General features: G+C 45.2%; 1 protein-coding gene across 1 annotated transcript; it reads right to left on the bottom strand.

The window, feature by feature from the left end:
* Nucleotides 1-5549: 5549 nt before the first annotated feature.
* On the bottom strand, nucleotides 5550-12928 carry EPPK1 (epiplakin 1). Its single transcript, XM_044669651.1, has one exon. It carries the CDS (start codon nucleotides 12926-12928, stop codon nucleotides 5630-5632), a length of 7299 nt encoding a protein of 2432 aa, XP_044525586.1. The 3' UTR covers nucleotides 5550-5629.
* Between the last annotated feature and the right edge of the window lie 409 nt (nucleotides 12929-13337).

Raw genomic sequence — 13337 nt, 5'->3', positions numbered from 1 at the left:
AGCTAGGCTCCATTCCCAGTGTTCATTGCTCTCTTTGTCTCTGTATGTGAACCTGAGATAGAAAAAAATGACCCACTGTGACTTTTAGATTTTTCAGTCAGGATTTGTTATGTTTCATTTTCTAGGTCTTTGTGGAATAGTTTTGGAGAGCTCAGCTATATTTCCTGATACCCTGTCATCTTGGTCTACACTGTGTTTTATACAGACCTACTTCTTAATGCATTGTGTCTCCTTTAAAATGTGAGGTCCTTGAGTACAGAGACTACTTTTGCCTTTAATTTTATACTAATTGCTTATTTGTTTGTTTTGTTTGTTTTTTAAGCTTTTAGCTCTTGTCTAACAATTGATACTAAGACAGTTCTAAGGCAGAAGAGCAGTAAGGATTAAAGGATTGGGGTTAAGTGACTTGCCCAAGGTGACACAGCTAAGAACTGTCTGAAGCCAGATTTGAATCCCAGTCCTCCTGACTTCTATACCTGGCTCTCTATCCACCGAGTCACCTAGTTACCCTTACACCCATTGTTTAGCATAGTTCTTAGCACCCATTAAATACCTTTATTAAGAAAGCATTCTGAAAAAATGAAATGTATTACCTCAAGATGGATTCTTTGGGGCCTGGGTTGGTTCCTGACTGATTGGCTGAATAAAGCCTGGTCATACCATCTAACTTTGGATTATTAACAGGATAATCATCAAAGAATAGTGGAGTGAAGGATTTGGAATTAAGACAACCTGGCTATGCGTCAAGCTTCTACTGCAAACTGGCTGCCTCTCCCTTAACCTCATTTTCTTCTTCTATAAACTTATAAGTCTTTGGACTAGAAGACAATCAAGGTTCTTGCCAATTCTAATTTTCTAAACTACATTGTCATCATTACATTGTTTTATTTGTGTGGTATGTGTCTCCTCAAGATGGTAAATTCCTCGAGACTGAGGACTATGTTTTCTTCTCATCTAGTTCCAGACAATGCCAAACTAGGATCAGGTACACAAAGGGAAAAACCAACCCAGGCCCCAAGGAATCCATCTTGAGGTAATACATTTCATTTTTTCAGAATGCTTTCTTAATAAAGGGACCAAGTGGTATGTCACTGGGTAAGGTGACAGAGAAGTCTTGCTTTGTTCTTACACTGAAAAGAGCAGTGGATTAGAAATCACAGCTGAAATTTTTTCTCAAGCTGTGAGTACTTGGGCAGGCCTAGTTCTCTCTCTGAGCTTGTTTTGTACTCTATAAAGTGAATAGATTGAACTAGATAATCACCAGGGTCCTTTACAGTTGAGTAATTCACTTTAGCTATGAGTGATGTGAGTATATGTAAGGGTTAAAAACTCTAGGGTTTATAATGTGTGTGTGTGTGTGCGTATGTGTGTGTGTGTATGTAGGGTTTTTAAAACTCATCATTCTGTTTATATGGCTTTATGTAAGACAGTAGACCTACTTGCTTTCTGTACTCTGAGATGGTAGATTTCAAAAATAAATTTAAGGGAGCAGCTAAATAGCATAGTGGATAGAACACCAGGCCTGAAGTCAAGAGGTCCTGGTTTCAAACCTGGCCACAAAACACTTCCTAACTGTGTGATCCTGGGCAAGTCATTTTACCTCAATTGCCTAGCCCGTGTCACTTTCCTGTCTTAGAATTGGTAGTAAGATATTGACATGAAAGATATTAAGGTAAAGGATTTATTTTTTAAAAGAAGATGAAGAAACTTGAGCTGGTTGCAATTTTCATATCATCTCTCTGAATCCGTTGTCTATAAAGTGAGGATAATAATCTCTGCAACTATCTGTCTCATAGTTGTGAAAATGCTTTGTAAACTTAAAAAAACTTCCCAGCTCTGTGAGTTTTTGGGAGGGTTGGGGGTGATATTTGCAACTCCCTCTAAGATTTAGAAGCTTTGTTAGTTTTTTATTAAAAAAAACCAATGATATTTTTAAATTTTTATTTTTCAAACCCTTATTTTCTGCCTTAGAATTAATACTGTGTATTGGTTCTAAGGTAGAGGAGTGGTAAAGGCTAAGCAATGCGGGTCAAGTGACTTGCCCAGTCATACAGCTAGGATATGTTTGAGACCAAATTTGAACCCAAGACTTCCTATCTCTAGGCCTGGCTTTTAATCCATTGAGCTACCCAGCTGCCCCCCCAAAACCAGTGTTATAAGGCTAACCTGATGATAAACCTCTTTAATCTAGGCTGATCTTAAGATGACATTTTATACACACACATACTCTTGCATCCATATATATAAAGATTTATTTGTCTGTGTATCTTATCTGTCTTTGTATCTAATCTATCTATCTATCTATCTATCATCTATCTATCTATCTGTCATCTTTCTAGGCCATTACTCAAAGCCTTCCAAAATGGCAGGAACATCCAGGGCTTATAATCTATTAGCAAACACTTTAAAAAAAACCCCAAAACTTTTACGTTCCACCTTAGAATCAATCCTATGCATTGGTTCTAAGGCAATAGAGTGGTAAGTCCAGGCAATGGTGGTTAAGTGATTTTGCCTTGGATGTGTCTGAGGCCAGATCTGAACCCAGGACTTCCTATCTCTAGGCTTGGCTCTCTATAAAGGGAGCCACTGAGCGATTCTCTATTAATATGGACTTTTAAGAACCAGATATAATATAGTTTTCCCCCCTTTTGTCCAGTCTGTACGTCATGAGGCCCACAGCAATAGAAATCTCTGAAGAAGGTGCTTCCTACCATTTTCCTTTCCATTAAAACTCCATTGAGTTTTCCTCCTAAAATAATCATTTGAGAAAGGGGCTCTCATTTACTTCTTTCTTATTTCTAATACAACTATTTGAAGTAATGGTTCTCAGATTCCTTTCTTCCATCTGAGACAATTATTTGAAGGGGAAACAGATTACTCCCTCTCCACAAGAACCAGAGATACTTTACTAGCAAGTGAAAATGTATCATTACAGTTTCCCAACTTTTGTAAGTAATAGTATTTCTCTATTTCTCTCTCCCTCTTTCTATGTTGTTACATTGTGTCTGACTTTTCATAACACCATTTGAAATTTTCTTGGCAAAGATTCTGAAGTAGTTTGCCATTTCCTACTCTAGCTCATTTTACAGATGAAGAAACTGAGGCAAATGGAGTTAAGTGACTTGCCCAGGGACACAGAGCTAGTATGTGTCTGATGCCAGATTTGAAATAAGGAAGGTGAGTCTTCCTGACTGCAGACCCTATCCACTAGGCCAACTAACTTTATACATACACAAATGCATAATATGCATACTAAATGATATATAAATATTATATACATACACACATGTGTATATACTTGTTAGACAAAATTTGTTCTCTCCTGCTTCCTTCTCTCCCCAAAATTGAGCAATGAAAGGGCAAAAAACCACAGGAAACTTGCCTTGCCTCCCACAATATCCTAAGAATTCCTGGATTTACTTGGTTCTTTGATAAATATATTTCATTTTTCTTTTGTTTTTCAATTAAATGAAATTAATATAAATTCCACAAGAAGTTATTTGTAAAGTTTTTTTCTAGAAACATATTAGTAGTAAGTGGGAAAAAAAAGGTAGATTAGCAGATAAATGTGGACAAATGAATTTTCTTGTATGTTCCCCTTTAAATAATGTATGCTTTATATGATTTTAGTATGATTTTAATCAGGAAACCCTATTAGAATACTGAAACATCCACATGTGTTATATATGCCTGTCTATACATGTATTCCTATATGTTTTGGTTTTCTTAAAATGCTGAAATGTGTTATTGCACTAACTTGGAATCCCTAAGGTCAATCTCTGTTTCTCATTAATATCAAGAAAAACTAAGTCATTAAATTAGACATCTAAGTGAAGAATTCGTCCTATTCTCTTGGCCAGCTGGCAGATATCTTTTTCACTAGCACAAGTATAAGGATTAAAAAAACAAAGAACTATTTAAGCTAAATTTTTAATACTTACTTCAAACTCCCAGGAACATCACAAAGAAAAAGATTCCAGAAGGTGAGAAAACTGATAAGAACATCAAAGAATCAAAGAGCAGAATCCCATTTCATTGTACATGAGGAAGAACCAAAAAGTCCAACCACCTGGCTAAATTTTTATCATTGGATTGCATTCCAGTTGATGGGGCTTTTTAGGCCTAGAAAAACTCCAAAATTAGGAGGTTCTAGGTGCCAGATCAATAATTTCTGTTCCTTCATTTTTCTAAGACAAATAGCCAACCAAATACTTCCCCAAATTAAATCCCAATATATTTGGTATCTGATATGTAACTTTTATAAATGGACTCCCTTTCATAATACCTCCAGTGTGAGTTTTGGTTTACCACAAATTGACCTATTTAGAGAGCATTTCTGTTCAATAGTAGGGAAACCAGAAAATACCCAGAGGTACCAATTCACTATGATCATTCAAATTTACATCAAAATGAGACATCTGATCATAGGAGGGAAATGAAAACTATAGAGATGTACATAATGATGATAATTATTGGGGGCAGCAGGGTGGCTCAATGGATTGAGAGCCAGGCCTAGAGATGGGATTTGAAACCTGGCTTCAAATCTGGCCTCAGACATTTCCCAGCTGGGTGACCCTGGACAAGTCACTTGACCTCCATTACCTACCCTTACCACTCTTCTGCCTTAGAACCAATACACAGTATTGATTCTAAGATGGAAAGTAAAGGTTTAAAAAGAATGATAATTATTTCTGACTTTGACATTCCAAACCTTACATTCTATCTCAGATGCAATAGGAATTGAGATATAGTGATATTCAAAGCCTTTACTATTTCCCAAAAGGTGTTGGAGCCACTCCTTGACTAACCTTCTAATCAAAACATATGGATTGCAAGATTCTTTACTGTATCCCTGAACACTGGACAGTACCAAAGCAAACCTAATGAAGGCAAAACCTATTGGTATAGCTACATATTACCAAAGTAATGTGAGATCCTTCATAGGAATTAAATGATGAGTAGAATCATGATTGGTCAAGTAATATGAAAGAAAAACATAAAAATAGGGAATGGAATATGAAATCTCTCACCTGGGATCACAATTTTGATAACTTTATGATATGCTCCCTCCCCGCCCCCACACATCATGGAGAACTGAAATTTCTTGACAAAAAGTACCACTTGGGCCATAAGAAATCTAGGGTAGAGAAAGTGGAGTCATTATTTATATTTCATCCTCTTATAAAAATTGGGATTGTCTCCACAAAGATCAACAGAATTCAGAGTAGACGGCAAAAACAATTGGCACTTGCTGCTTTCACTTCATTTAAGAAAAAGTAGAAACACTGGCAAAGACGTTCATACCAAGATTTGTGACTGACACTGTAAAATTTAACGTCATAGTTCCATTCAGAACATATGAATGATAAAGTGAAAAGCACATGAATAAAAATAAATGTAGAAACAAAGATGAAAACAAAATGTGAAATAGCTGAATGAGAAGTATGATATTAACAAATATATACACTGATAATTGGGGATGAAACAATAAAACAATAAAAAACTGATATATAGAAAAAAACAAACAATACAAAACTGGGGGGAAATGGGAAAAACATTAGGAAAATATAGGGGAAATTACACGGAAAAAAATGAAAGTAAAATCAGGTAAGATAAAAGAGAATTAATATTATTTAAGGGAAAGAAACAAGAGGCCACTGTTGGGATCCAAGGTACATCTCTGAAGAAGCTGCATGTAGGTGAGGTTCTCGTGAGTGTTGGGGTCAAAGAAGCCCTTGGTGTCGTCCGAGGGGTCGGACAGGACCTGGCTCATCTCCTCGTCAAAGTAGCCGCGCTGGAAGGCCACGTCCACGGGCACGCGGTGGCTGTGCACGGGGTCGATGATGCCGCCCGTGGCGATCTGGGCCTCCAGCAGCCTCACGCCGTGGTCCTTGACGATGAGGTCCCTCTTCATGGCCTGGAAGAGGGAGATCTGCTCCCCCGTGTAGGGGTCCCTGTAGCCCGTGACGGCCTTCTCCGCGGACAGCAGCTTCTCCTGGATCTCGCCTCCCACCACGCCAGCGGCCACGGCCTCTTCCACGGAGAGCTTCCGGTTGCGCAGCGGGTCGATGACGAAGCCGGTGGCGGCCTGGGCCTCCAGCAGCACCAGCGCCGTGCCGGGCCTCAGGATGCCCTTCCACATGGCCTGGTAGATGCTCATCTTCTCCTGCTGCGCCGGGTCCACCTTGGAGGGTACCAGGACGCCTGCGATACAGCTTGTCCCCTCTAGGTACTTTTTTACTGTTTCTTTTAGTGCAATTTCTGAGACTTTTTTTCTTCCTTCCTGCAATTCTATCAATGTATCTTTATTAATGATATCTGCCTTGAAAAGTTCATTTGCTGTGACTTGTCTCCTCAGTCCTTGGAACCATACCTCCTTTCTTTTCTTTTCCTTTTCTTCAATTAATTCCCATATAATTTGTATAATACTTTCTAAAGCTTTGGACATGTCCTGTCTGTATTTGCTCACTAATTCCTGTTTCTTCTCTTCAGTGACATATTCAGAACAAAGTAGGTCCCACACGGACATTTTCCTCCCTTTATACCTCCCCTTTGTTACCATCACCACTTCTGCTTTGAGTGCCTTCTCAGTGGCTTCATCAATGTGCTTGTAATCCTTTTTATGCTTAACTATGGGAAGCAAAGCTAATCCTGTTTCTTCGTCTTTTATGCACCTTGAATATAATTCTGCATAATTCGTCTTTTCATGTGTATTAGGATCCTGGAATCTTTTACTCCCATGCCTTGTGTTTGACAGGAAGCTGTGTGTTTCAGAATCCAAACAGCCTCTTTGGTAGGCCACCTCTTCAGGGAGACGGTGGCCATATCTCAGGTCAATGACTCCCCCCGTGGCCACCTGTGCCTCCAGCATCCTCATTGCTTCCTCTTTTTCTATCATACCTTTCTTCATGGCCTTGTAGAGGGGGATCTGCTCACCTGTGTCTGGGTCGAGGTAGCCAGAGACAGCTTTCTCTGCATCTTGCAGGTCTTCCTGTACCTCCGTACCTACCAGACCTAGAGCCACAGCTTCATTCACAGACAGTCTTTGGTTTTGCAGAGGATTAATGATGAAACCAGTGGCAGCCTGAGCTTGTAGAAGCTGCATCCCGATTGCCCTGGGGATCACTTCTCTCTTTATAGCCTCATAGACACTCATTTTCTCCTTTGTGGATGGCATTAGCACCCCAGCAATGCAGCCCGTCCCGTCTAGGTATCTTTTCACTGATTCTATCTGGCTAAGTTGTTCTGCTGCCTGTTTTCCCTTTGGAAGACCAGCAAGAATTTTCTCATCGATGATCCCAGAGTTGAAGAGCTCCGCAGCCGTCACGTCTCCACGGGGTCCTTTCACCTTAATGGTTTCGTTCTGATTTTCGGTTTCTTCAATGGTGTTCATGATGATTTCTAAGAGTTGCTCTAGGTGCAGAGTCTTAGATTTGAACTGTCTGACCAGGTCTCTCTTTCTTTGCCATGTGAAATACTGAGAAGAAAGCAGGTCCCAGATGGAAACAATTTGATTGGCAAACTTTCCAACGGACACTTTGGTGGTCCTGGATTGCAGCAGCTGTTTTGTGGCCTCATCAATGAAAACATAGCTCTCTCCTTTCTGTACTATTTGCAACATATAGAGCCCAGTGTCTGGCTCTTGAATACACCTTTCTAATAGCTGCAGATATGTGAGGTTCTCATGGGTGTTGGGGTCAAAGAAGCCCTTGGTGTCATCTGAAGGGTCAGACAGGATCTGGTTCATCTCTTCATCAAAGTAGCCACGCTGGTAGGCCACCTCCACAGGGACACGGTGGCTATGGACTGGGTCAATGATGCCACCTGTAGCAATCTGGGCCTCTAAGAGGCGGATGGCATGACACTTCAAGATGAGTCCTTTGTTCATGGCTTCAAAGAGGGAAATTTGTTTGTTGGTGTAGGGGTCCATGTAGCCAGTGACGGCTTTCTCGGCACTCAGAAGTTTCTCATATACTTCCCTTCCAATTAGTCCAGCTGAGAACGCTTGCTCTACAGACATCTTCTTGTTCTCTACAGGGTCAATGATGAAACCAGTGGCAGCCTGGGCCTCTAGCAGCACCAGGGCTGTGCCGGGTCTCAATATGCCCCTCCGCATGGCATCGTAGATGCTCAGCCTATCTTTTGTGCCCTGAATGAAGACCCCAGCTATGAAGTTGACCCCCTCCAGGAACTGTTTCACACCATCCATTTTGGTCACTTCGTACACTGTTTTTATCCCCTGGTTCAGATCATCCAGTGTTTTCTTGTCAATCAGATGGGATTTGAACAGATCATTGGCCGACACCTGCTTCCTGAGGCCAGGGAATGTGATCTGCCTGGCTCTCTCTTCTGTCTCCTCAATAAGAGTGGTGACATCTGTGACCACCTGGCGTAGGGCTGTAGCCCTCCCCGAACGACCCAGTTCTACCAATTCCTTCTGCTTGTCAGCACTAACATACTCAGAGTGGAGCAGGTCCCATAGTGACACAGTTTGGCCTTTGAACCGCCCCACTTTGACAGGAACTGTCATGGCTTTCAGAGCCATGATGGTGTGGTCATCTACATCCAATGCCACGCTCCGGGAAAGTGGGAGCAGCCATAGATTTGTCTCAGAGTCCAAGATGCACCTGTCCTTTAACTCTTGGTATGTTACTTCATCCCGGGTATTAGGGTCAAAAAAAAATTTCTTATCTCCAGTGTTCTTGGCTAAAACTTGTGCTGTCTCTTCATCTAGGAAGCCAAGCCTGTAGGCGGCTGGCATGGGTAGATGCAAGTGATGGATAGGGTCTACAATGCCCCCTGTAGCCAGTTGTACTTGCAGAAGGAGGAAGGCTTCACTCTGGTCAATGAGCCCCTTGCCCATGGCTTGCCAAACAGAGATGGTACTGCCTGTGTACGGATCACTGTAGCCAGTCACTGCTCGCTCTGCTTGAATGAGCTGCTCACTCAGCTCTCCCCCGATCACGCCAGTCTTGACTGCATCTTCCACAGACAATTTCTGGTTGTTCTGTGGGTTGACAAGTGAACCTGCAGCCAGCTGGGCCTCCAACAGCCTCAGCCCCAGGCCAGGGGGAAGCAAGTTGCTTTTCATAGCCTGGTAGATGCTCATCTTGGCCTTGGAGCCCTCCACCTGGACCCCAGCAATGCATCCTGTTCCTTGTAAGTACTTTTTTACCTCCAGCCTCTGGGCAACCTCACTTGGTGTCTGTGTCCCTTGAACCAGTCCCTCCAGTGTCTCCATGTCAATGATTCCTGCGTCCAGCATCCAGACAGCAGGGACATCCCCCCGTAGGCCTGGTAGCATGATGTGGGTCTGAGCTTGCAGCTCTGACTCTCTTACCTGCCTCAGAGCAGCAGCTACAATTTCTTGTACTGTCATCCGCCCCAGCCGGAAGTCTTCAAAGAAGGCTGCCCTCTGATCCTCAGTGAAGTGCCCAGAATATAGCAGGTCCCAGAGGGAAACAGCCTTCTCTGTCACCAGTGTGCCCTGGAAGACCTGTTTGATTTGTTCATCTGTGGGGATTGGGGCAGCTCTTTGGGGCAGGGGTAGCAGATGACAACCAGAAGCCTCATCCTGTTGACAGTGCTCTATAAGCTGGGCATAGCTGATGCTCTCACTCCCATCCACCGTAGAGAATGTCTGGATGGCGGCAGGGGAGGCTCCAGAAAGTGTCTTCTCCATCTCCTCATCAACATAACCCCGCTGGGCGGCCACTTCCATAGGGACATGGTGGTGGCTGTTGGGGTCAATGATGCCTCCGGTAGCTACCTGAGCTTCTAGGAGCTGCATGGCCTGCTGAGAAGGGACTAGACCCTTCTTCATTGCTTGGAAGAGGGAAACCTTCTTGCCTGTAAAGGGGTCCATGAAGCCTGTCACTGCTTCCTCAGCATAATGGAGCTTCTCATGGAGCTCTGGCCCCACCAATCCCTTTCTCACAGCATCATCCACAGATAGCTTCTCATTGCTCACAGGATCAATGATGGAACCAGTGGCAGCCTGGGCTTCAAGGAGAGGAAGGGCCACACCAGGTCCCAATAATTTCTGCTTCATGGCTTCATAGAAACTAAGCTTCTGGTTAGAAGGCTGCAGGACGACTCCCCCAATGGTGCCTGAGCCATGCAGATACTTGTGGACTGACTCCATTTTCAAGAGCTCCTCAGGGCTCACCCTCCCCTCCAGCACCTTCTCTAGGAGGGCATGGTCAATGATGTGAGACTCCAGGAGCTGATAGGCAGTGACACAACCCCGGAGGGTTGGTAGAGTGATGCCTGCCCACTTTTTCATCTCTTCTTTTAGCCTCTGCACAATTTGCTCCAAGGTTACCTTCTTCAGCCTGTAGTGGGTCAGAATCTCCCTCCTCTGGCCCTCACTGAAGTACTCAGAATTGATCAGCTCCCATATGGAGATCTGTTGACCTTTGAACCTGCCATATTTCACCATCAGGAGGGAGTTCTGGAAAGCCTGTCGGGTGGCTTCACTCACCACCTGAAGCTTTCGGCTGTTGAGTGGCAAGAGGGAAAGGCCAGTGACTGGCTCCGTCACGCACTTTTCCAGCAGCTGCAGGTAGGTGAGGTTCTCGTGTGTGTTGGGGTCAAAGAAGCCCCTGGTGTCATCGGAGGGGTCAGATAAGATCAGGTTCATTGTCCGGTCAAAGTAGCCACGCTTGTAGGCCACTTCTACAGGGACCCGGTGGCTATGCACAGGATCGATGATGCCACCTGTGGCAATCTGGGCCTCGAGTAAGCGGATGCCGTGATTCCTAACAATGAGGTCTTTGTTCATGGCCTGGAACAAGGAAAGCCTGTCTCCCGTGTATGGGTCCACGTAACCTGTCACCGCTTTCTCTGCTGACAGTAGCTTTTCATAAACATCAGGCCCGATGACATTGGCCCGCAGGGCATCCTCCACAGAATATCTCTTGTTCTCCTTTGGGTCGATGATAAAACCTGTGGCTGCCTGGGCCTCTAGAAGGATGAGGGATGTCCCTGGTCTCAGGTAGCCCTTCCTTCTGGCCTCATAGATACTGATCTTTTCCTGGGAGTCGGGCAGGAGCAGGCCACTGATGCACCCCGTCCCTTGCAGATACTTCCTGACAGCATCAAGGCCCCCCACATCCTGTGCTGTTGTCTGTCCTTGTTCCAACTTCTCATACAGGTCCTGATTAATGATCTCTGACTTGAGAAGCTCCGCTGGGGTCACATGGTCCCTTAGGCCTTTGAAGGTGACACGGGAAGTGGCAGCAGCCTGATCTAGGGTGGCAATGAGCTGGTCTGCCAGCATCTCTGCTGAGAGTGCTCCCTCCTTGTACTGATGGGCTAGGGCGGCTCTCTGCTCTGTTGGGATGGCATCCGAGAAGAGCAGCTTCCAAAGAGATACCTTTTGTCCTTTGAACTTCCCTGATGTAGCAACTGTTGTGGCCTTCCTCAGGCCCTCTTGGGTGGCATGGTCAATGAACCAGCACCCTTCTAAATGTCCTCTGTGATCTCCCCCAAAGAGGGGCAGGAAGAGGGAGCCAGTAGCTGGATCGGTGACGCAGCGGACTAGCAGTTGCTCATAGGTGAGGTTCTCTTGGGTGTTGGGATCAAAGAAGCCAGTAGTTCGGGAGAGAATGGCGAGTGTCTCCTTGTCTAGGCAGTTCCATTGAAAAGCAGTCTCCAGGGGCAGCCGGTGTTTCCTAGCAGGGTCAATGATCCCCCCTGTGGCTAGCTGGACCTCTAGAAGCCGTAGGGCCAGTTCCTTCTGCACGAGCCCCTTCCTCATGGCTTGAAAGAGGGGGATGAGATTCTTGCTGAAGGGATCCGGGTATCCAGTCACCGCCCGCTCTGCTATCAAGAGTTTCTCTCGGAACTCGGGTCCCACAAGTCCAACCTTAACAGCTTCATCTAGCCCCAGCTTCTTTTCACTGGCAGGATCCATGAGGGAGCAAGTAGCAGCCTGTGCCTGAAGAAGGGCAAGTGCAGTGCCGGGGGGAAGGAGGTGCTCTATCAGGGCTTGGTAGATGCTCTTCTTCTGGCCTGTAGACAGCAAGAGGACCCCAACCACACTGCCTGTTCCCTCCAAGTAACGCTGTACTTCTTCCTGGGCCCTCACCTCAGACACAAGCAGTCTTCCTTCCCTCAGGTCCTCAAATACTTTCCTGGGCAGGATGCCAGCCTCCAAGAGCTGTTCACTGCTTACCATCCCTCCCAGAGCTGGGAAAGTGATCTTCAGTGGGAGCAGAAGTAGTCCTGTGCCAGGGCTCAGCATACACCTGCTCCTAAGCTCTTGGTAGGTAAGTGGCTCCTGTGTGTTGGGGTCAAAGAAGGTCTGGGGTCCATCAGATGTGGGGTCAGACAGTCTGTGGCCTGTCTCCTCATCCAGGAGGCCTTTCTGGTAGGCAAGTTCTAGTGGGACACGACTTCCTTTTGCAGGATCCATTATGCCACCTGTGGCCAGCTGGGCTTCCAGCCAGCTCAGGCCTGAATTTCTGGCCACAACTTCCTTGTGGAGAGCTTGGAAGAGGGGCAGTTTCCCTGGCCCATACGGGTCAGGGTAGCCAGTGAGGGCTCTCTCAGCTGTGAGCAGCTTCTCCTTTAGCTCCAGGCCAATCAGCCCCCGCCTCACCGCTTCAGACACAGAGAGCAGCTGACCCTGAGTGGGGTCAATGAGGCCTCCAGTGGCTGCCTGGGCTTCAAGAAGAGCCAGTCCCAGATTGGATGGGAGAAGACCTTGCTGTATGGCTTCATAGAGGCTCAGGGTCTGGGCAGAGGCCTCCAAATACACCCCAGCAATGGGGCCTCTCTGTTGGGGATGGATCTCCCCATCATGGGAAGTTATAGGAAATTCCATCGTGGGTTCAGGAGGGGCAGTCTTAGGTATAGTCTTCAGGGCCCTGGGGGTTCGAAGTGTTCCAGTGCCATTGACTGAGACAGCCGAATCTCCATTCATAGTGCTGGTGGCAGTTGAGACACGTTCGTTGTCCACCTCCACGTTCTGTGGGCTCCTCTTAAGCAGTGCTCACTTCCTAGGAAGATAGAGAAGAAAAGAAAAGGCCCTATAATTTGAGGTGCCACCACCACATTGCTCTACAGAGAGGCCCCTACACAAGCTCCTGCCTTTGGTCATTGGAGAAAGGAAAAAAGAACCCATAGAGGGTCCTACAAGAATGATCAAATCTCATAACGTCTCTGATTTGGGAGGGACCAGAGGCCCCCCAGACCAACCTCTCCCTGAACAGAAATCCCTAATTCTACATTTCTGACTCTTGATCATCCTGCCTACATCTGGTGGTCTTCAACTCATTGCTTTTAAAAGTATTAATTGTTGGGGAAGTTTTTCTTTATATGAAGCCAAATGA

Source organism: Gracilinanus agilis, chromosome 1 (assembly GCF_016433145.1).
Source record: "Gracilinanus agilis isolate LMUSP501 chromosome 1, AgileGrace, whole genome shotgun sequence".
In the NCBI taxonomy this organism is placed as follows: Eukaryota; Metazoa; Chordata; class Mammalia; order Didelphimorphia; family Didelphidae; genus Gracilinanus; species Gracilinanus agilis.
The sequence above is the reverse complement of the archived record's forward strand: the minus strand, read 5'-3'. Positions and strand labels throughout refer to the sequence as shown.

Excerpts from the sequence above, each read along its gene's own strand:
- EPPK1 (XM_044669651.1), bottom strand. The coding sequence starts at position 12,928 with ATGAATGGAGATTCGGCTGTCTCAGTCAATGGCACTGGAACACTTCGA.